The sequence below is a fragment of the Lycium ferocissimum genome, chromosome 3, assembly GCF_029784015.1.
Source record: "Lycium ferocissimum isolate CSIRO_LF1 chromosome 3, AGI_CSIRO_Lferr_CH_V1, whole genome shotgun sequence".
Lineage (NCBI taxonomy): Eukaryota > Viridiplantae > Streptophyta > Magnoliopsida > Solanales > Solanaceae > Lycium > Lycium ferocissimum.
Genome location: NC_081344.1, coordinates 46,342,865 through 46,367,853, shown reverse-complemented (window position 1 = coordinate 46,367,853; position 24,989 = coordinate 46,342,865). Strand labels below are relative to the sequence as shown.

The 24,989-nt window shown below is 37.7% G+C and overlaps 1 protein-coding gene across 5 annotated transcripts in view; it reads left to right on the top strand.

Annotated features, from left to right (window-relative positions):
- The first annotated feature begins 14,813 nt into the window (after positions 1-14,813).
- The window catches only part of LOC132050251 (pentatricopeptide repeat-containing protein At1g10910, chloroplastic), a 34,299-nt gene continuing 24,123 nt past the window's right edge, over positions 14,814-24,989 (top strand). For 4 of the 5 annotated variants that reach the window (XR_009413308.1, XR_009413307.1, XR_009413306.1 and 1 more), the window contains exons 1-5: positions 14,814-15,135; positions 15,265-15,349; positions 18,702-18,965; positions 19,412-19,714; positions 22,249-22,353. Coding sequence is in view for 2 of the 5 variants with exons in the window: in XM_059441409.1 (XP_059297392.1) it covers positions 14,897-15,135; positions 15,265-15,349; positions 18,702-18,965; positions 19,412-19,714; positions 22,249-22,353 (996 nt within the window). In the remaining 3 variants the exon portion in view is untranslated. The remainder of the gene's footprint in view (positions 15,136-15,264; positions 15,350-18,701; positions 18,966-19,411; positions 19,715-22,248; positions 22,354-24,989) is intronic. The other variant, XM_059441410.1, reaches the window with a different exon arrangement.

Genomic DNA, 24,989 nt, shown 5'->3' with positions numbered 1-24,989 from the left:
TTCTTCTATAATTCAAGTCTTTCAACCGTCGATACTCTTAATAACATGAAATGAGCGAAAAACTCACCTTTGATTACATAGGAATGGTCTTTGGATGAAAACACTCCCTTGAGAAAAGCGACTTCGCACCAGAGGTTCTTGGCACGTCAACCCTAGTGAATATTCTTTCACTTGATTTCCCTTGATTATTGGTGTTGGATCTTTAATATCTCTTTAATTTGCGTTGGTATGGTGTATATAATATTCTAGAGTTCTTGAGAGGAGTGGGGAAGATGGAAAATGAAAAATTAGAAGTTGGGACTTATATTTATAATTGCAAAAATCTGACCCGTAATGATTTTATACGGACACTTATACGGTCCGTATAATTTTATACGGTCCGTATAAGTGACCGTATAAGTCCATTAGAGACTGGTCCATTCTGTGGCCGTTATACGGGCCACTATACGGACCGTATAAAGTTATACGGACCATATAGTTGGTCGTATAACTCACCCTTTTTCGAAAATATTCTCGTCGATTCGTTTGATCTCCGATCCTTATGGAACCTTCTTAACACTTGTCTAACACTTCATTAACAATTTAAGGAACCTTATAACTCATCCTCAAGACCTTACTAAATAATCGTTAGCTCGATAATTACAGAACCTTTCCCAAACACAACTTATACTTCACTTTTCTTTGACAAACTTAGTCTCACCAATTCATATAACTCCACATTCTTATCGCATACACTTTTAAAGCTACCAAATATCCTTCTTATGGTCATAAGAGCTCCATGCTCACCTTATGCTTACTCTAGTCTACTCGCGTGCGACACCCGATTTTTTCGAGGTGTCACGTGTCCGAGATGGTTGGGCAACATCACGCCCGAACCGTGGCCAGCGTAACACGGTACTCCTTTTGCGTGTGACCGAGCGAACCACGTGACTTCTTTGAATCATCGTCAGAGGTATATATGAGCGAAAATATAACATGAAACATGATGGGCTTGAAGAAAATACATTAAGTCATAATAATCTGTAAAATACTAGTTTAAACCATGAACACCGATAATATCATGACCGAGTCAAAATGGCTAACCGACTCTGAAAGTCTGACATGACATACTGGCTTGTCTAGTCTATGAAACTTCTAACATGAGTCTGAACATGAAAACATACTTGTGTCACGACCCGACTAGGGGCCATGACGGGTACCCGGGCCTAACCACCGAGCACCGCTCATACTATTACCCATCGTACATATCGACGTTCGTTCATTAATCTTATACTCGAAATCATGGAAAACCATTTTTTCACTTTGAACATAATTACCTTTATATACATAAATAGATACATAAAAATAATATACACACAATAAGGACATCGTGAGACCGTACTACTACACGTACGTACCTACGAGCCTCTCTTTAGAGTGCTAGACATAGGGACGGGACGGGACCCGCCCAGGTGCCCGAAAATACATATACACAAAACAATAAGCAATGGCACCTGGGAATAATGGAGTGCTCTCGAGCTTTGCTAACGACTCTGCAGTACGGATCATCACTGTTTACGTGAGCATGAACACGGCGTCCGGGAAAACGGACGTCGATCGAACATTGTGCGGTATGTAAGGCATGAATGAAATGAACATAATAGAGAAATCATAAGACATAAGATGAAGACATAACTTTGCTTAACCTTTAAGAGTGGATGCATTTCATACATATAACATAATCGTAGTACATATATCATCGTAACACATACATCCGCCATATCGTATATATACACATCATCTTTAACCCTCGTCGGGTAACCATCATACGCTTCCCCTAGTTGTGTCGTGCCGGCCTGCTAGGCTCGGTGTAATCATAAGCGGCCCGCCTTAGTGGTGACATGCCGACCATCTAGGCACGGTGGAATCGTATGCGGCTCGCGCCACGGTGACATACCCCGGCCATCTAGGCACGGTGGAATCACAGCGGCCGCCTTCACGGTGATATGTCGGCCGTTTAGGCACGGTGGAATCGTATCATCATGTGCTCATCATAGACTTATCATTATCATACACCTCGTAGACACGTCGTGACACTTATCATAAGCTTATGCGTAACCTTATCGTAAACTTAGCATCGTAAATACATTTATCGTTAAAACATATATTAGAACTTGAAGGCAACTATAGCTATGTCGGGGTGACGTAAGGTCGTGAACCCCCGATTACATTATGGAATGATCATAATCATCATATCTCGCTTGAAAAGACTACCATTTTAAGGTGAGTGTACACACATGAACAACATCAAGGGATCGTAAATAGGATCATTAACTTCATGGACATCATATCTTGCTTTAGAATCTCTAGGCTTAGACTTATCATCATTATTATCGTATTCATGACATATTTCTCATCTTTATCTCATAAGATGCTCTTTATCAACGTTGACTCATAGTTCTCGGAATGTAAGAAAGTCACGGAGAGGTAGGGAAAATAATATCATAGGAATCATATTAGGATCATTAGCTTCGTAGGAATGTCATATCATGAGCTTTAGGACTTCTAGACTTAGATTCATCATCGGTATTGTCAATACTCGTAACGTATCTCTTTTCTTTATCTTGTATGAAGCTCTTTATAATCGTAGACTCATAATTTTCGATATGTAGGAAAATCATGGAAAGATAGGAGGATTCATGCCATAGGAGTCATGCCTTAGAAAGAAGGGACTAGCCTTACATACCTCTTTCATTTAACGAGTTCCATCGCTTGATTGTTCTCCTTGATACTCGCGTTTCTGCCTTGAGAAGGTCGCATTAACATTAGCTAATCGATTATATGAACGTGCTTACTAAAGCTAGAGAACATTGGGCAGCATTTCCTTAGTTTATACAACTTTCCTCATATCATATATCAATTCCCAAACGTATGTAATAACATTCACAACATTGTGACCAACAATCTTCATTCATCTACATTACCCGCATTCCACGATTTCATGATTAAATCCATAATCATGGTCGTAGTATACTAATATGTTTTCTCACATATAATGCTTATCCATGTCCTTAATATCATTTATAGCATAATCATAATCACAATATATCAAGAATCATGACTGATACAAGAACGGATACGCGGAAACGAGAAATTAAGAAGACAAACAAAAGAAAAAGAAAAGATAGATATTTTGACACAACTTAAGATTCAATTTAGCAACCAAAGTTATATTAAAACTAAGACCTCTAAATTATCATCAAAAGAAACACCAAATTCTTAAGGTGACCTCAAGGGAAACAAAAGCAACCAACCTTCTCGACAAAGAATTCAACCAAAAGCTTGATAAGCTCTCATCTCTCATGCTCCCCGATGGAGTCTTACAATTTCACAATTTCAATATTTCATATCATAAAAGTCTCCCCTAATGAAATAAACTAAGGTAGTATTTATACTAGATAGAAAAGGAAGACAACTACATTATTACAATAATACCCTTAATGAAGTAAGGGACCTTGTTTGGTTAGTAGTCTTCTCAAAAGATGAGAAAAGGCCTTCTTCTCTCTACTTCATCCAAATGAGGCCTATACTTCCATTTTAGCATATTCTTGAGCTTCATGCCTTCAATCCAAGCACCTAGTAAGTCTCCAAAGACGTGATCCCTAGCTCGGCTTGATGTGGATATTCTTGATGAAGCTCGGCTTGTATCAATGACTCATCCCAAGCTACTAATCAAAATCTCATTATTCTCATCTTTATAACCCATTTTCTATCTCCTTTCATAATCTAAGTCTTTCAACCTCTCAATAGCTTAAACAATATGGAATGATCATAAAACTTACCTTAGATAGTGTGGGAATGAGCCTTGAGTGGAAAGACTTACTTCGGAGGCAAAACCACTGATTCTTTCCAATGGAATTTCTTGACTTGGATGAACTCTAATGAGTTTCTTACACTTGATTTCCTTGGTTTGATGAAGTTGATCCTTACTCTCTCTTGGATTCTTGTAGGTGAAGTGTGGAGAAATGTTTAGAGAGTTCTAGAGAGAAGGGGAGTGAAGGGGAAATGAAATGAAATGAACTTGATCCCATTAATAATACCTGATCTGTCCGTCTTGTTTACGGACCGACGTACGGTCCGAATAAATTATCTTGGCCCGTATGTCGGCTATAGATTTGGTCCGATGAATGCGCCAATGCGGGCTAAATATACGGCTTGTATAATTTATATGCTTGATATGTTGGGCCGTATAATCTCTATTCGATTTCATTCTCTTCGACTCGTTTGATCTCGATCCTTATGGAACCTTCTTAACACTTGTTTAACACCCTAATTAACAATCTAAGGGATGTTATAGCTCTTCTCGAAAACATCATTAAGTCATCATTAATTCGTTACTCATAAATCCTTTCAGATACATAACGTATGCCTTGCCTTTCTTGGCAAACTTTCTTATTACCTCGAATGCCTTGAAATCTCAATTAGGATCATCCAATGCTATTTCTTACTTATTGAAACATCGTATACTTCGTGTCCCTCGTTAGTCTATCCACTGTGCATCAACGAAAATTTTTTTGAGGTGTAACAACTTGTTGGAACAAGGCCCCCAGCATACCTTTAGATGCAAAATCTATTAAAGAAGGACAATATCTAAACCCCGGATGAGATGAGGTGCGCAATAAGGCGGGTACGTGCGGATCAATGAGCGGGCGTCGTCGTATAAATCGATACTGCGTCGTGAAATGCGAGGCCCCGGCAATAAAAGGGGATGTCGGTACTTTGAATGTACTTGGTATGTAAACACGTGAGAGAAATAAGCGGGCCGCATGTAATATATAGACATGAAACTGAAACTGAACATGAATGCGGCGAGATCGGCCGAACATGAACATGAACATGAATCGAAAACATGAAATAATAATGCTTCCCGAGATGAAAACATGATATCGCGCATAATGCGACATGAACCACCACGGGGAGAAACGTGGGTCGATCTCGGCTAGATCAACTAAGCGTCTTGTACCTTACTGGGTACGAGAGACAAAACATGACGTGAATGGATCAAAAATCCCTCGGTGGGGAAAACGTGAAGGAATCGTCCTGGCGGGGCGGAGCGATCCTTATCGTACGTTGGCATACGTAGTTTCGAGCTATCTGAGCCTTCTCGGTATTAATACAACTCCCGAACATGAAAGATAACTAAAGACAGCATTTCTGATTCTTAACATGAACATGGATACATAAAGACATGACAACAAATACATATATACAAGCTTTTCATGGAAATAAGTATAATATCTCATATCTTGTGTTATAGAACTCACGGGATGTAAATTATAGGTTTTTCATGGATTACAGACTGGGTCTCAATCACAAAAACAGTAATTTAAGACTAATCAATGGAATTATAACTGACAATATAATATATCATGGTTCAAGTGTCTAGGGTTTATCATGAGTATACCTAGAATCCTAAACCTAGTGTGTGTAAACATGGAATCTTGAAACATGGGGAAGAACAAGGATGTTCCCACACGTGGATGCGTACGAATGCACAGTAATGTTCCGATTTTGCAACAAAATCTGATCTTGGAAGAAGAATCCTAACCACTTGGTCTTGAATTCCTATAATTGGGTTTTCTTGAAAACCCATGTTAAAGCATGAGATACACTTAGGATTGAGGAAATTAAAGGGAATTCACTTAGGATAGTGTTAAGAGGCTTACCTTGATGCTTAGAGAAGGTTTGTGAGGAGAGAGTTTTCGTGTTAGGGCTTGAGAGGAATGGAAATAATGAAATAAAGCGAAATTCTGAATTCTTTTACATTTGGTCGTGGCACCAAATTCACCGACGATGTTACGGTCCGTAACACATGTTACGGTCCATAACACTGGATCGTAACATGGGCCAAAATTCCAGTGATGTCTGATTTTATGAGGTTATGATACGCTGCCACGTTACGGGCCGTAACACGTGTTACGGTCCGTAACGATGAACCGTCCTTTGGTCCAAAAGTTACGAGACGGTGATTTTCCAAGCATGCCTATTACGGTATGAGAGACAGGCCGTAACACATGTTACGGGCGTTCCCTTGGAGCGTAACACATGATTTTCTAAACTGAAACATATTTTCGATTCCAACACTCTCCTTCTTGGGTTTCTAACCTCCTGAGTCATGGATATGGTTTAGTACGGATTTTATAAGGTGTTACAGGAACATTATGTGAAGAGTAATTGGCCACCACTGGATGTCCTGGCCACAACCTTGGAAATTACCAAGAAGGTAGGGGTGAAGCTAGTTTTCGGGACATGACCTTAATGGAACTCGTAGACACTAGTGTCCAGATAAATCAACCTAGCATCAGGCTTCAACATATGAAAAGAATTGCTTAACAAGGAAACAAAGAGTATGCACTTGCTTATGGGTTTTGTTTGACTTACATCATGGAGCACTTTCAAGTGCTAGTTAACGTCTGGCAGTATCAGACTTCCAAGGATGTCATCGGGGTCTTGGAACAGGTTGTTCAATCGGATCTACTTGAAGGGGGTGGGGGGGGGGGGGTGGTGAGGCTACAAAACTTGAGAGATCAACTTGAAGCCAAGGAGGCTGAGATTGCAACACTGAAGGTTAAGCATCAGCAGAATATGGATCAGCTTCATATCAAGTATGATCTTGAGCAAAAAGGATTAAATGCTCAAATTCTGAGTCTGTAGGCTGCCCTAGACAAGGAGAGATAAGATTACACCAAGACTATACAGTACTTGGTTAAAGCATTTACCAAAGACTCTTTCTCGACCCCCAAGCCTTCCTCCCAACACCCCTGAGCCTACTCTTCTTCTATAGTACTTAGCGCTGCTTTAATGAACCCTATTCTATGTTTTTGATTGACCTGACTGTTTGCTTTTAAATGACTGTGGTTAGATGATACAATATCTTCAAATGGAAACTGTTTGCTCTCATATATTTTTGTGTAACTAAAATATTCAAGAAGATATAAATTGAGCTAATTTTTCTATTATGTGTAAATGCGATAGCCCCAGTGACCATGAGTTCTCTATTGCACAAGTTTATTTGATCCTTACTGATTTGAAGCAACTCTTTAATGATGCCAAAAGGGGGAAGATTATACTGTGTAATGCTTATAACCCAATTATGCTAACACGATTCAATCTTAGTGTTGGTGTTCATTTCTAGGCTGGGAGACGTTTGGAATAGCTTAGACAGAGGCTTAAGGGACATGCGTTTGTCATCATAAAAAAAGGGAAATTTGCATTAACACATGTATGTTTTGATGATTGACAAAGTGAATGAACAAGGGGAGTGAACAGGTCTGTGGACATATTCTATCTTAGAGACAGATACAAGGTAAAGTGAATGAACCAAACATAGATGCGAGATGAACAAGACGAATGAACAAGGTCTATGGACATATCTTAGACACTTATGCGAGATGAAATTGAATGGACCAGGTGCTTGGACATATCTTAGACACTGATGCGAGATGAATGGATCAGGTGCTTGGACCAGGTCTGTGAACATGTTCCAGCTCAGAGTTCTGCTACGAGTAAAACACTTGAAGTAAAAAGATTCTGTGAGATAAAGACTTGGCGGACAAGCTACAAGGATTTCTTGCCATAATTATCAAGATATGCTTTAGACTCCAAAGGAATACTAAAGCCGCGTGAAAGGAAGTGTCACGATGACCCGTGATAGTGACTAGTGCGAAATTTTGGGCACTCGTACGCATCCGTCAACTATAACCATACCATAGCAAACATAATAAGAACTTAAACATACGGAAAGGCACGGCGTCGCGTACGTATATACAAATCGTACATAAGCTTGGGAACATTTAAAACACAAACCTGTTGAACGGTGACTACCCGCGGCCCGCGTATGTACGGACCTAAGAGTAATAACGAGAATCATATGACGGGACGGGCCCGCCGTACCCACTGAATAGACATAAACATATACGACAAAGAGTACGTACCAAAATATGGGCTCGGAACAAGGGAGCACTCCCAAGATGGGCCGGATGAGAATCCTAAGCGGCGAATCACAACGTGTGTACGCCCACTGCCCGGGCATGAAACGCGACCCCGAAGAAAGGGGTCGGTGCGGAATATGTACGAGCATGTAAAGCATGGAATACGATAAACGGGATCATAGCCGGCCCCGGGCATTACAAGAACAAGTATGATAACCGAGAAAATCAAATGACTTGCCTTAGAGACATATATATCATGTCGATATCATATCATCGTATCGTATATATATATATATATATATATATATATATATATATATATATATATATATATATATATACGTGCCGACCTACAGTGAGGGACTCGGTGAATAAGATCATCATATCATCATATCGTCATGTCATATATATATATATATATATATATATATATATATATATATATATATATACCCGGCCCTACTAGTGAGGGACTCGGTGAATGAGATCATCATGCCCCGTCCCCGCCGTCCCCGTATCATCACGTCATCATACATATATATACGTGCCGGCCCTACAGTGAGGGACTCGGTGAATAATGCAGATGAAGCGTGCACGAATACATACCCGGCCCGGGACTCGGCGAAAGACATATTGAGGGCTTGCACGAGCAGAGTAGTGAGAAACCATATGCACGCATCATCATTACGGACTCAATGGATAAGTAAGTAGTCGGCGCTCGAGAGTTAAAACGGAAATCATATTAAGTTCTTTCAAAAAAAAAGTCGTTAGGACTATACAAAGGAAAATCTCGGGGACCACGGATATGCATCCAACCAATCCGGGCCCGCCCATGAAAGTTAACGTCATTACACGTTATAGAATTATTTGCGAGCATATCAAAGCAATCGGTTCAAGTCTATGAAAGTTACGGACGTTTTTAACATAAAAATCCTTTTTTGGAGCAAAACTCTTTTATACACATTTGAATTCAATCATACAAAGACATAAAGACCATGGTTCTACCATATTAAGAATGCTAACACTAAGAGGTGGATAAGGATCGTAAATATGCTCGGATCATAAGAGTAGAAGTTACCGAGGATCGTATCATAGCTTACTTACACTAAGACATGCCAAAAGAAAGAAAGGGTAAGCTTCGTATACCTCGTCCGCTTCCTAAGCTAATCCAAACTCAGTCTCGGGCTCCCCAAGATCTAAAATACGTCAATAAATACCAAACATTAGCTATAGGCACTTAGAATTCAATCCTAAGTTAGCATTTGTCTACGAAATTTGAGCGCATTTCCCTGTTTATATCGCCGAGCCCGAATTCTCAGATTGATCAACCAACAACACCAACAACAATACCAATAGTATTAACATCATTTCAATACCGACGTATGCCATAAAATAGCCATACCTTTTTTTCTAAATTTCTCAACCAACCAATTTGCGATATAACTATTTAATAATTTTATTTCAGTAAAGGAGTCGAAATTCATATGAACAACATCAATAACAACAGCCTTCACATTTTACAAGGTAAATACATTTATTTTCATCCAAAATTCTCTTCAAATCTCCTTCGTAATTCACAACACCAACACACGAATTTATCGGACTATTCCTGGTGCTAATCGTTAAATTCTAAATAAACTCGTTAACAATGAAAAGGAACCGTATTCATACCTTAAGCATGCAGCCCCCACGTTATCACTCTTATCTTTGGTTGATTTTAGCTCAAATTGAAGACAACGCGAAATACAACACTTTTCTCTTCATGGGCTTCGGAATTCGGGGCTCGGATTTTGGTCAAAATTGGTTTTTCTTCTCTCCAAGCTCTTCTCTCTCTCTTTCTAGAATTTTCTGGTGTTCTTGGTCTGAAAAATGAGAGGCAAGGGCTGAAATTTCACTTAAATAGGCATGGGTCATGGGCTTAACCGATTGGGCCGGTTTGGGCTAGCCAGCTGACACTTCCGCCTTAAAACGTCCATATCTCCTTATCCCGACATCACCTGTGGGTCAACGACCTATGGTTGGAAATCTAATTCAATTATCTACAACTTATATCTTTAGTATTTTTCCAAATTCTAAACTTATAATACGTTCGCCCCTCGAAGTCGGATCACGAAAACGTTACTTAAAAATATTTGCTTGGAGGACTTCCACTTTGATTTGGCTCAAGGGTCCTTCTTGAGTTATGTTTAACTTCACATATGTGATTCATATAAATTGTTGCATGTCCCAAAAAAAATCTCAATGTGTGGGCCCCCCCTCGGCTTGCGAATAATCGACGTACAAAAATACGAAATATAATAATGACGTGAGTTTAAATTATGAAGCAACAACATGATTGTCAATTTTTAAGCACGTTAATAAGGACCTTCAATTGGTTGGGCTGCTAGAAGAAAATAATTTTTGTGATCACTATTCATGGTCTTCCATCTTAGCTTGCCTTGGCCAAATATGGCTCCTTTGGTTTCTCAAAGTTTCTTGAATTTTCTAAGGGTGAGAATGATGAAGATGATTTAATTAGTCATCTTCTAATCACATATATAAAACATCCATGTGGCCCATGGCCCACGCCGATGTGTACGGCCACTTGGCCATTTTTTATTTCATGAATTTTAACTTTCCAATATTCACTTTTTACCCCAAATTTTTCCTTAATATTCCATGCCAACAAAATCATAAGCAACTCATGTCTTAAAACAAAATCGTAGTTAAAAGTCTCCACTTCGCCTCCCGGAATAGTCTTGTCCTTAACTTATCATGGTTAACTCGGATTGTCCCAATGTACCAAACACAGGATATAACAGGAAGAAACCCAAACCAACTCAAACCCTAACTCTCATAATGGGCCTCATTAAGTAGGGTTTGTGTTCAGCTGCGTGATATACATCAAAGCTATAGATATCCAAGTTCTTCCATGAAGAATCTAACGTACTCACATAGAGAGAAAATCAGAAATTGAGCGAAATCAGTCAACGCAATAATTGAGAGTTCTGATTCCTGAAGTGCCGCCTGGTACATAAAATAAGATTGAAGAGCCTATTTCATAGAGTTATGCTTTATAGTCATCAAGTCTAGAATTGTGTCTTAGGATTATTTATCGAGTTATACCTTTATTAGCTTTCTTAGAAGCAATTGTGTTAGGTATAAACAATTGTCAAATTCGGCTTCAAGTTGAGGGCAACTTGAAGTGGGCTTATTAGTATAGGGAGATTAGTGAGATAGGAATTAGGGTTTAGTTCCTATGTTACAAAGTTTGTAACTTGAATTTGCAAAGGCTCACGACTGTAGTAAAGTTCGGGAAAAATACTACAGAGGTGTAGGCCATGATTTTTTCACCCTTGTGAGCCGGGTGGTTTCGACGTAACAATATCGTGTCCTTACTTTCTTGCTCTTTATTATTCTGCAAACGTTAGCTTAGAACAGGTAGAGTTACGAGGTCCATCCTATAGGCAAAAATTTGGTATACTGTAGGATAGATATTTGGTCGTGCAAAATATCATTGGTATCAGAGCGGGTTCTCTTTAAAAGGTTAACACCTTAAGAGAAGATCACGATGAACGCTGCACAAGCAATTGGGGTTAAATATTGACAAGAAAATTCATGTGAGAACTATAAAAAATGAAACTATAAAAAATGAACATTCTCCCTTGTATATAGTAGTAATTCATTTACCAATTCTTCTTGAAATGTTAATTATTGAGATTAAACATCAATTAGTATGGATATTGTGGTAAAATATCCATATCAATTATTGTTTCTTAAAGAATGTGCAAAGTCCAAACTGGACAAGCAAAAACTATTCATGTATTAGTTATTCCTTCTTCTATCCTACATAAAGTTGTACATAGGTTTCGTCATAACCAATATATATATATATATATATATATATATATATATATATATATTAGTTATGCGGGATTCTAAATTGCAAACCGCACACGTTATCAGGTGTGTTGAATTTTATATATAGCAAATGAAAGCTACAAACATGCTATTACTTATACAATATCTAATACATGAATAACTTAACTCCTAACAACAACCAAACAACGCCTATGTGCTTAATAAGCACACTTTGACGGTGTCTGCGTTTAATAGGTAGTACATTAGTTGAGGTGCCTAAATGAAAAAAATTGAGAAAAGGCCTAAAATAGTACATTATCTTTGGGCTTGGACTCAAAATCATCCATATTCTTTTACTTGGAGCACTAATAGTACACAATGTTTACTAAAGTGGTGGACTTTTAGTCACACTCCAAAAATTTCGTTAAAATTAAACAAAGATGAAAATGGAGTCACGTGCTCATCATGTGAGATATTTTTCCAACAAAACCCAGCATTCATCTTCATAAAACACTAGTCACCAGTTCTAATTTACGAAAGAAAAAGAAAGAGAAAAAAGAGTTCTTGATGTTAGAGGTTGCCCTGAATTTCCTACCTTATTTGAATTTTACCATAATTGTGTTTTACTTGAAAACAGATTTCTTGGTAGAAAAGGTTTTCTTTGGGGAAAAGGATTCTACCATATTTATTCCTTTTCTTGTATGAGAAGATTTAGACTTCTATAAATAGAAGATTTGTTCTTCTCAGTCAGAACACAATAACATCCACAATGTAGTCTCTAAAAGAGTCTTGTTTAGGGGGACATTTTCTCTCAACAGTTTTTATGCTTTTCATTACTCCCTCCATCCCAAAAAGATTGTCTTAGTTTGACTTGGCACAAAGTTTAAGAAATAAAAGAAGACTTTTGAAATGTGTGGTCCAAAACAAGCCTTAGGTATTTGTGTAGTTATAAATCATTTCATAAAGTTAAATTGTTTCTAAATATAGAAATGTGCCAATCTTTTTGCGACAAACTAATAAGGAAAGTGAGACAATCTTTTTGGGATGGAGGGAGTAGTTTTCTCATATGTAGGCTAATAAGCCAAACCATATTAGAATAATATGCTTTATAATATTATGCCTTTTTAGTATATTTTTGTTGTTGTCTGATTTATCGTCGTTCAAGATCTGCAATTGTTAAGCTTCCGCATGACGCCCTGATTATTTCAATCCAGACACTTGAGAGTAATTAATGATTTAAACCTTTGTTGATAAGTTGAATTTGCATTACGGCTAAAAAGGTTTTAATTACTTGAAAGTCCAACACTAAAGAAAAGACTGGTTTTAAACAAAATCTTTGCTAGCTAAGGGAAACAAATCTTTAGTTGGACTGATTATTCTTTGACGGTAGAAACAAGCATGCGTGAGTATTGGCTTGGAATCAACTAATTAGGGTATAGAAGAAGCCTACTTTCGTGACTACGTCCCAAGAGCTCATCAGCATGAATGACTCGGGAATGAATACTACTAGTCCACCGCATCTGATGTGGAGCATGGTTCAGTTAGTTGAAAATCTTGATCCATTATCTCAGGAAGAGATTTTGTTATTGCTAATACAACAAGGAAAAGAATATACAAGTAATGTATGTGTTCCAAAGGAGAATGAGTTTCATCCCTTTGCTGCTTAGGTGATGTCTATGTTAAAACTTAACGGAACCTTTGGCTTTTGACTAAAAGTGCTCCACTTTAGTAAACACCGTGTACTATTAGTGCTTCAAGTAAAAGAACATACATATTAAGCATTTTTTTTTAAATGGTTAAGGCTCAAATATGCCCTAACGTTTGCGAAGTTGAACACATTTGCCCGTCGTTAAAAGGTTGGTGCAAAGATGCCCCTAACGTTTTTTTTTGCCATACATGCCCTTGAGTTAATAGAAAATATTGGAGGGCATATTTGTTCAGTTTCACAAACGTTAGGGGCATATTTAAGCCTTTGAAATTCACGAATATTATAAGACAAATAGTTCTCGATTTTTTTGTAGTGCACTTTATCTTTGCCAATGATTTATTACCAACTACGTTTTGAAACTCCACGCTTATCGTACAACCCCTCACTTTTCTCTCTTATTCTTTCATTTGTTTATGAAATGTCAGAAGCTTCGAGTTCTTCAAATAGTTGTAGAAGGGTTTGTGGATGTGGAGTTGTGGACGTGGAGTTACTGCACTCCATCTCACTTATGGACTTAAAATAATTCTACTAAATTTCGGTTATGCGTGAAATTCGCGAAAGGGCCAAACCACATTAAATGTTATGTAAGAAACCGTATAAATGCTTAAAATGTGATACTTTCTATTATTATTATCAAAATTTTGAGCAACTGGAGACATTTTTCATGTGTCATAAGTCTAATATAAGTTATCTCCTTTTTTATGTTTAGGTTTTATTGCAGCAATTGTTGCATCCATTATCGTGTAGATATTGGGACTGAGAAGACGAAAAATATCCAGAATAAACTATCCAGATCATTAACAAATTGAAAAATAAAAATGGTATTATCATTAGTAAAAAAAAAATCTTTTGAAAAGGGAAAATGGTGCTCTTCTTGTTTGTGAAAAGCACCCTTTAAAGATGGTTGTAATTAAATACAACTCTTTTAGTTGTATAATTTTGATGTAATGCAATGGTGGATGGATTGTAATTACAAATGTATTTTTATGTTTTGGAATGCAATGGTATTTTGTGCCATAATATTCAGGAATTTCAAATCTTTCAATATATCTGGCGTTTGCGGCCGAACAAATATCTTACTCAAATATTTTTAGTTAACTTCGGCGTGTATGGCCAAAAAAAAAAAAAAAAAAAAAACGATAGGGGCATCTTTGCACTAACCTTTTAACGACGGGTAAATGTGTATAATTTTGCAAACATTAGGGGCATATTTGAGCCTTAACCGTTTTTTGAATTACATGACTCTTTTTGTTATTTCATCAATCTGCCTTTTTAAAAAATAATAATTAAATAGCAGTAGTGCGGTGGTAGTAATAAAAAGGAGTAACAAACTTGGAAACAAAAAGGTTATCAAGAGGCCGCAAACTGGCCATTGAATATGGAGTTTTGCTGGGTGTTTGGGAACCGGTTTCAGTCGTCACCTTCGTTGTTTTCTTCTTCTTCTTTTGCAGCTCCCCAACGAAACAACAAGTTCCGGTGTGTAGCAACTACAAAGATCTCTATTCCGTGTACTAAGCTAGCCGAATTTCATGTCTCCCCAAGTGTTTCCCGTAGTGAGAGACACTCTGCTATTCTTCAAATTCAGGACTCATCTGACTTGCCTTCTGCTCTTTCAAGGTGAAACTCTCTCTTTTGTTCAATTATTAAAGCAAACTCTGATCCTCTTTTTACCAAAATGGACAAATTAACCCCCATTTCTTATGTGGGTACCCATTTTCTGGCATGAATTGTTAAATCGCTTTTCAGGCACGGTGAGACGCTTAAAGTACAAGATATGAATGTCATTTTGCGTTATTTCGGGAAGCTAAGTAGACGGCAGGAGCTTCACCAGGTTCTATCACCAAACTTTTCTTATTTTTGCTCATAATCATGTTCCAATGTACTATCTGTCTGATGGTTGTTAGCTAATCTAATCAGTAATATCAGCTCTAAGCCTTTTTTTTGTTGCTAAATCAGCATCTTGAAACTTTTCTGTCTAATAGGAACATTTTTCAGCATTAGAGTATGTGGAACAATTGTTATAGCTATCCGTGTAGAAACTTGATCACCTATATTTGAAGAGAATCCTTCATAATTATGTCAACCAAGGAACTATGTCGTACATATTGCTATCTAGGAACCACAAAACTCTACCTCCTTCCTCTTCTCTTCCTCATCTACTAGTAAAGGAAGTGACTTAATTGCTGAACATTCTTTTTACAGAAAAATAAATACATACCCATCCAAGTTGGCTGCTCCAAACCTAAATCCAACTCTAATCAAAGTTGGAGTCCTAATCCTTGTAAAATAAGTGTCTCTGTTGCCTTGTTCCATCTATCCCATTCTTGTAGGCATATATGAGAAAACTTATGCTCTACCATGAATGGCTAAGTTAATCATTTCAAAGGATTTAAAATAAACAACTAACTGGATAAGCTAAATAAAGAATTATGATTAAAGAAACAAGTGTTTAGACTATTATGCATTTCTGTTCTTCCAAATTTCAAGTATGCTTCAAAAAATATATTAAGGTGAACCAACGGGCTTCTTCTCTTTTTGTCTACTTCTATGCTATAATTCTGCTGTTTAAGTAATATATCTGTCCAAAATTTCTGAACCTCTACTCCGTGTCAATACATCTTTATTTTCTTAGCTGAATCCCCGCACCTGTATCCCTATCTTGATCCGCACCCCAGAATCTTAAAATTTAGATTTTGCCGAATCCGACACTCGGATCCGTACCTGCATCCGAGTCCGAGCAACTTAGGTCTAAACCACTTTTTGAAACTTAAAAAATTCATCTTCAAAAACTGCCCAAAAAATGATCGCTTTTTATAACCAAACAATGTTTTTAAAAATATTTTTGAAAAGAAGTGAAAAAACATTATGGCCAAACGGGAGGTAGATACTTCTAAGATTATCAGAAAACAAAAAACACCAAAAAAACAAATTTTAGAAGCGAAACATTCTGGACGCCTTCATCTATGGATATGAAATATGGAGCTACAGTTCGATCAGTACTTGTGATACTTTCTAAATCTTTCCAGGTTTATGTTTAATACTTACCAAATCAATCAACTTTCTATTGGCATTTGTTCTCTATCTAGTACCAAAATATGGTAACTTGTTTCTCTTTAATATTGGTGGCATCTGACTTAACGCATAAGTAGCATAGTAACCTCACTCAGACACATGAAAATAAAAAGACAAACTTGCAGTTTGTAATCCATAAATAGGACAGCAATGCCGGCTACTACAATAACAACAACAACATACCCAGTGTAATCCCACAAGTGGGGTAGAGGACAGCAATGCCAGCTGGAAAAAAAGAAGAAGGTAGAATGGATCTTTTATCCACTATCTACAGAATTGAAAGAAACTGCAAAGACTCAACTAATAATAATTCAAATTATAAAATAGAGCTATATAGACCCCAACTTCTCTTTTCAAGCTCTTTGGTTCTTCCACTCAAAAGAGAAAAAGAAAGTCATTCAAGGCCTTCCACCAATTCTCCTTAAGAATTGCTGCTACTGTCTACCAGAAGTCAGAACTCAGAGCACAACCCCTTGAATTCTTGCTTCTCTCTGTTTGGTCTGAAACATGAAGCACCGAATATGAGACAAAAGGACTATAATATTGAAGGTATGCCATTTCCCATGTCTTAAATCTGTTTTATCTTTCATTTTTGAGAAATCAAAATCTCAATTTCCCCCCCCCCCCCCCCCCCCAAATTTGTCCATGGACTCCGGTCAAAGTATTCGAAGTTGAGTGACCCTATCCAAGACCTATCCCGCACCGTGTCGAGACGGGTGCGGCAACAAAAATGAAGAGGCCGCGCAACTTAGGTTTAGACTAGTTTTTCAAGTTTTTGAAGTTTTCTACTCACAAAACTTCAATTTCTTTTAAAGTAAAATGCATGTCCAAACACAAATTCAACTTTCAAAAACCATTTTTCATCTCATCTTCAAAAACTCATTTTTTCAAGTTTCAACCAAATCTGTGTCCAAATGCTAGCTTATTTCGTATCTCTGCTCTACTGCGTTTCTTTGGGCTTCTTTAGGGAGTGATTAGTAATCATTGTATCAGATCATCAGTCCCAGACCCCACTTTACGGGATTACACTGGGTATGTTGTTGTGTTGTAGCAGACCATCAGTCAATGTGCCGGAAAATGTATCTAACATTTATTAACACTCAGATTGCTTGATATTGAAGTTTTTTTAATCAGCCAATTCCTCCGCAAAGTTCACTCTGTTTTCCATGTGTGAGAATATAACACAAAAAAAGAAATGAAGAATAACAACAACAACAATTATTACGCCTCAGTCCCAAACAAGTTGGGTTCGGCTATATGAATTCCCACTTTATCATCTTCTTCATTTAAGTTTATTTCATACGATTATACCGAACAAAAAAGCTCATCTCATATCATTATCATACTAAAAAAAATAAGGAAAGAAATCAAGGCTACATAATATAAATACGCAATATATCTCTATCTATTCCATTATCTTCCTAATCGATTCTAACTAATTTACACAATACTATGCACATTATTATTACTCAACCTCAAGTTGGTGCATACAAGTTGAATGTACCAAGCTTGTTATAGAAATGAAGCTAATTCAAGGAGCAGTAAGTAACTTGGTGAGAATACAAATAAAAAAAGCAACTTGGTGCTATATAGAAGGATAAGAATCGAGTTAGCTGCGCTGACAACAGACTGGCTGAAATGTGCTTACTGGAGGGGTCCTGTCCTTCTGACTGTGTTGGTTTGTGCACAAACACCTACGGAACGCAAGGGCCTTTGGATGGACAGTTTTCATATCGGCAAAATGACTGGTTTCTCAAAAATGCTCTGATACCATGTGAAAGATATAACACAAAAGAAAAAATGGAAGAATGTATTGCTTGATTATTCTCCAAAGTTTTTGGGTGTTTAAATAGTACATATATCTATTCTAAACTATGACAGAAATAAAAGCTACACAATTACAAATACACAATGTCTCGCTAATTGATTCAATATACACAATATTCTTAACTCCATGCAAATTTTAATATTTTTGTTATATTCGAATGTCAGGGCATTATGTATCCTTATGTTTAAATAGACATGAAATTGTTCAGATTCAGCATATGATATTTCCCTGCATGAAAGCTATTTCAATTTATTGTTCTATTTCGTATTTGTGTTATTACCAGGTGTTTGATTGGATGCAGCAGAATCAGAAGATCAATTTTGCATCGTACAGCAGTTATGTAAAGTTCATGGGAAAGAGCCTCAGTTCTGTTGAGGGTGTAGAAATGTACAGAAGCATCAAAGACAGGTCGACAAAGTTTAATGTCTCAGTCTGTAATGCATTTCTTAGTTCTCTAACCAAAAATGGAAAACCTGAGAGCAGTCTCAAACTGTTTACTCAAATGAAGCGAGATGGTTTAGTACCAGATGTTGTCACATATAGCACGGTATGCTGCTTCCGATTATAAACCATCCCTATTCCTAACAGTTACAGTCACCTAGTCGTGTTAAATAGGTGTTGGTTGTTGAATATAGAACTGCTTAATATGTTGCCTATTCAGGAACTGCAGTATAATTTAGGACCGGTTTGGCCATGAGAAATTTTCACTTTTTTTCGGAATATTTTTTCACTTTATTTGAAAATCAGTGTTTGGCCATGAAAACTCCAAGTTGTATTTGGAATTTGGAAAACAGCTAAAACCTTGTTTTCACTTTTTTCACTTTCATTACATTCAAACAACCAAATATTCTTTGCAAAAACTATAACCAAACACAACTTCATCTTCAACTCCAACTTCAAAATTCCAAAAAAAGCTGAAAAATATTTGGTTTTCATGGCCAAACGCCTACTTAGTGTTCAACCCGTTTTTAACTTTCATCTACCATGTCTTAGCTTCTTGCAGGCTGTGCCAAAGTAAAAGATGGATACTATAAGGCACTAGAGCTGGTTCAGGAGCTGATGTCTAATGGACTGCAAATGGATAGTGTGACTTATGGGTCGCTCCTTTCTGTCTGCGCTTCACATAAACAGTGCAATGAAGCTGCAAAGTACTTTCAGAAGATGAAAGCTGAAGGTCATTCACCTAATGTCTACCACTATAGCTCTTTGCTTAATGCTTACTCTGCTGACAGAAATTACGAGAAGGCTGAGACATTGATTGAAGAGATGAGATCTGCAGGCTTAGTATTAAATAAGGTTTGTCATTATGCGCTGTTACCTGTAAAGTAAATAAAATATCAATATACACATCTTTGTTTTTATGTATGTTTACTGGTTTCTGGATAGCAGATTTGAGAGCAACACTGGAGAATAACTCTTTCCAGTAGGCCTTCCAAGAGCCTCTTGTTGCTGTTGTTGTCAGTACTTTTGTGGGCAGGGTTACGTTCGTTTCCTTTTTCCTGCTCACAGTGAAAATAAGAGAGGAAAGAACTGCATGCTAGGAACCAAAGAGAGGTCACTATGCTTATGGCATGAACATAACAGCTTCCTCACACGCGGGCCTAATTTTTCCTCATGGCCGCATGTGAAAATTCTTTTTTACAGAGGGTGACAGTGAGACTTGAACTCAGGACTTTTGTCTGCCTGGTACAATGTTGAAGTGTGTGACCATCTCATTTAAAAGTTTAAGCTATTAGAGGGAGGGCTCTTTTATTTTACTTAATTATGTTTTCAACACTCATTTGTCTAAAAGAACCTCTCTGCCCTTATTTTCTTATATATTAGAGAACAAATTGAGAAACTCTTCAATAATCCAAAAAGTGGAAAAATTAATTAGTTAGTGGGGTGGGGGAGGTTTGGTACTGTAGTAGATTCAGGAGTTGTAGCCAGTCAAATTTGGTGCTTCCTAGCAGCTTGACGTGGTAATAAGTGCATAAAGTAGAGAATGTAGCAGCAGTACAGTTCATCTGTTCCTCAGAAGATAATGATGGATCGAGAATAAATCAAGAAGCAGAAAACGTTTGGATTTACGAAATTAACCATGAAAATTTTATAAGTAGAAGAGTAGGTCCAATAGCTAATGCTTTGTAGGTGTTGAGAATATAATTCAGTTAATAAAAGTATGCTCTGCCTAACAATTTAAGCTTTTAGATGAGATGGTCATACACTTCAACATGGTATCAGAATAGGCAGAGGTCTTGGGATCTAGTCTCGCTGCCACCCATTATCAAAAAGAATTTCTACGGGCTTGGCCCATGAAAAGAATCTGGCCTACCCGTGATGGGGTGTGTTGAATAATCTAATAAATAAAAGCGTGTTCTCTCTAATAGCTGAAGCTTTTAGATGAGATGGTCATATTTCAACAATAAGTATTGGATGTATATTTCATGCACAAGGATAGTTCATTATGCGACCTTGCTAAATGAAAAAATAGCTTAGAGTCTGACCCATACAATAAATGCTGGTCTAAGCACTATTCTGTAGAACTTACCTTTTAGTCTAGGTGGCACCTTCTTACCGTAAAGCACCCCGGAAGCGAGCCTTCATTTCATCCACCCTGCTCCAATACTGTGTGTGACATCATCGTCAATCTCCCCGTCTCCTTGTATTATGGAGCCAAGATACTTGAAGCTTCCTTTTTTGGTTATAGCTTGTGCCTCGATTTTCACTTCCACATCTGTCTCTTACATCACGTCACTAAACTTGCACTTCATGTACTCCGTCTTAGTCTTGCTTAATCTGAAACCTTTAGATTCTAAGGTCGTTCTCCAAACTTCCAGCCTATCGTTAACTCCACTGCGCGTCTCGTCAATCAAAACTGTGTCTCAAATAACATACAGCACGGCACCTCCTCTTGAATATGTCGTGTTAATTCATCCATCACTGAGGCAAATAGAAACGGGCTAAGGGCTGATCCCTGGTGCAACTCTATCACGACCGGGAAGTATTCTGAATCACCTCCCACTGTTCTAACCCGGGTCTTGCCACCCTCATACATGTCCTTAATTGTCCTGATGTAGGCCACAGGCACACCTCTAGACTCCAAACATCTCCAAAGAACAGACCTCCCAAGGGACTTTATCATATGCCTTCTCCAGATCGATGAACACCATGTGTAAGTCTCTTTTGGTCCCTATACTGCTCCAACAATCTGCTGACAAGATGAATAGCTTCTATAGATGATCGCCCCGGCATAAACCGGACTGGTTCTTGGATACAGACACATCCCTCCTCATCCTCATCTCGAACACCCTCTCCCGGACTTTCATAGTGTGGCTTAGCAGCTTGGTACTCCTATAGTTAGTGCAACTCTGAATATCGCCCTTGTTCTTGTACAACGGAATCATTGTACAATTCATGTTGTAGGTTTTCTACTTGTTTTTTGGTATACTTCTTGGATACGGGTGTTTTATGCCCAAACGTCAATAATATTACCTTATCAAAAAGGAGCAACATAACTAACTAATTTAATTTAAAACTTTTTTGGATTTGTTAAAATACATTAATACGATCTATTATCAAATTAATAGGCATACCTGGGAACCATACTCTATTTCGTTAGTCTAGTCTTCAAATGTTGGGTCTTGCTACTTGAAAATACTTTGCTAACGGAACTTGCACTTGTGGATATTGACTATTTCTATATGGTTGTAACACCACAAACTGAAGTATGCCTAGAGTCAAAGTGTTTATGGGAACTTAATTCATCTTTCCGTTTTAAATTCCAAATTGTCGCTACTAGCTTTCAAAATTTTCCTTAAAAACTCATTGCTCCTCATGATGTGTTTCAGGTAATCTATACAACTTTGTTGAAGGTATATGCAAAAGGAGGTTTGTTTGAGAAGGCAAAGGAACTACTAAAGGAGTTAGAAGCTCTTGGCTATGCTAAGGATGAGGTACATTTCTTCTTCCTTCAGGATTTCATGCGTTAAAAAACTTCCCAAATATTTCATTTCGCATTGTATTTGATAGTATATTTTTTGATAAGTTTATTGACATAAAGTGATAAACTCGTATAGAAGAAGTATATACTTTGAGGCTCTATGTTACATGGATTCTTGGTTATTGTCAGCGATTGGTGTATGCACAAAGGATTACGATATAGCTGTGTGTCATTAAATTCAAATATGGCATACATTATCCACAGTGCACCTCTCTGGTGTATTATCCACATGCAGTTACATTCTGGAAACATATCAACAGTCCATGAAATGAGTTTCAAGAGAAAAGAAAGTTAAAAGTTGGTGATGGCAGAAAATTAATTTTTGGAGGACAAAAGTGTCACAACCCAACCGCGACAGGGCACCTGACGAGCTACTACCCATACATGATTTACCCATCTTCGGAGCGTAGGTGCATGTCCAACTAACTAGCCTCTTACCTGATATTTTAGTGGTTGCTCAATCAAGTGATAATGAATGCTAAACAGCTAATCAACTATCACACATACTCAAATCAATAAGAAGTATCAAGCAGTTTGAAAACGCATATACAACCCTCGTGATTTAACTAGATACTTCAAATTTACCCAATCTAGCTCATGCTTGCCCACTCAGACACTCACCTGAACTTGATGTTGTAAATGCAGATAAGCATCAGATATAACATGCCTTTTGAGAAAAGCAAGCAAAATTCATCAGTAAACAGTCCAAATTAGTCTAGGACAGGTTACATTGTACATCACAATTATCAATTAGTTGGGAAAAATCCATCATCGAAGTCAAAGTCTTGACCTTACCTTTTTTAATCAAGCTTCAACAATGCCTTTTCCCTTTTCCATGGCCTCCAAACGTTCACAATCTAGCCAACAAATACAAAACAAGGTCAAATAGAGCTATCAGAATCAATCTCATGAGAAAAAGGTTCAATCTTTATCAATATCTCAAAAGTCAACAAAAAGTCAATCCCGAGCCCACATGGCCAAATCTCGAAATGAGAGTCTAATCCCGGTGACCCATAACCCATCGAGTTCAAATATGTAATTAGATTCTCAATTCGATTCCAATATCCCTCAATGGGGAAACATGAAGGAATCGTCCTAACTGGGTGGAGCGATCCTTATCCTACGTTGGCATACGTAGTTTCAGGCTATCTGAGCCTTCTCGGTAATCTGTGCAACTCCCAAAAGCATGAACATGGATATAGTTGGCTTAGAGGCCCATGAATTTCATAAACATGACTTGCAACATGATTTGTAGATATAATATAACATGAACATGGATACACAATATAACTTGTATGAAAACTTGGAGACATGTAGGATTTTCATGAAAATAAGCGTAAAGTTCATATCTTGCATTTAAGAAACCATAGAATGCAAAGTATGGGTTTTTATGGATTATGGACAGATTCTCAATAACCAAAATGGAATATCAAGAACACAATAACGAATTATTGATACAAACATGGTATATCATGGTACATGTACTTAGGGTTATCATGAACATGTGTAGAACCCTAGTTTTGGGTGAACTTCTATAATCATGGAAGAACGTGGCGTGGGGAAGAACAATGATGTTCCCACACGTAGATAGCTACCCTACATACCTTAATCGTTTCAAAACTTGAAGAAAAGATCTGAACTTTTGAAGAGAAAACCCAACAATCTGAACTTGAACCCTTGAGAAGAGTTCTTGTTGAAAACCCTAAGATTATAGTGTAGAATCTTGTTAAGAATCCATGTATACGTGTTAGAATTACTTAGGAATACATGGGAGAGACTTACCCTCATGTGGGAGGATGAAGAGAGGAGAGAAAAGTCGTGCTACGGTTTTGGAGGACTGAAAAATGGAATAAAAATTTGGAAAACCCGACTTTAAGTGACTTTCGGGGGCATCTACGCTGGCATCTGCTTCGCAGATGGCCTTCTGTAGCCGCAGATGCTAGGGCGTAACGAAACAGAACGCTGGGAACTTCGGGACGGAAATTTTTGCCTAAATGCGTTGGAAAATGCGTCGCAGATAGCCATCTGCGTCGCAGATGCGTGTCTAGCGGACTGCTCTGTGACCCTTAAGTAAAACGGCCATAACTTTTTGTACAGGTGTTCGTTTGACCTCCATAATATACCGTTGGAAAGGTATTTCAAAGGGCTACAACTTTCATCAAGGAAGTTTTCCCAAATTCCCAATTAATAAAGGGGTTATAGTCGCTTAAAGCTTACCCTTATGCAAACTCACTTGAAAACATGCTCCGTAGAGTGGCTTCCGCCTTTGCTGTGCTCAAAGACTCTTCTTATGACTTGATTAGTTTTTCATACACTTTCTATATTCCTTATATTGGTTCCATTATACCCCTGTCTTACGGGTCGAACTCTAGCCCGAATGCACGAGGTGTTACAATACCTCCCTCTTGGGATCATTCGTCCTTGAATGATGGGTCATTGTCAAGAATGTGACTGGACATGGCATGAGTGCGTGGACGTGAGGAAACATGACATGGAACATGGAGACTGAATTAACATGACATGGTTTTCGTGAAAACATGGACACTGAGACATGAGACATGAACATGAATGTGAAACGTGAGAGATGAA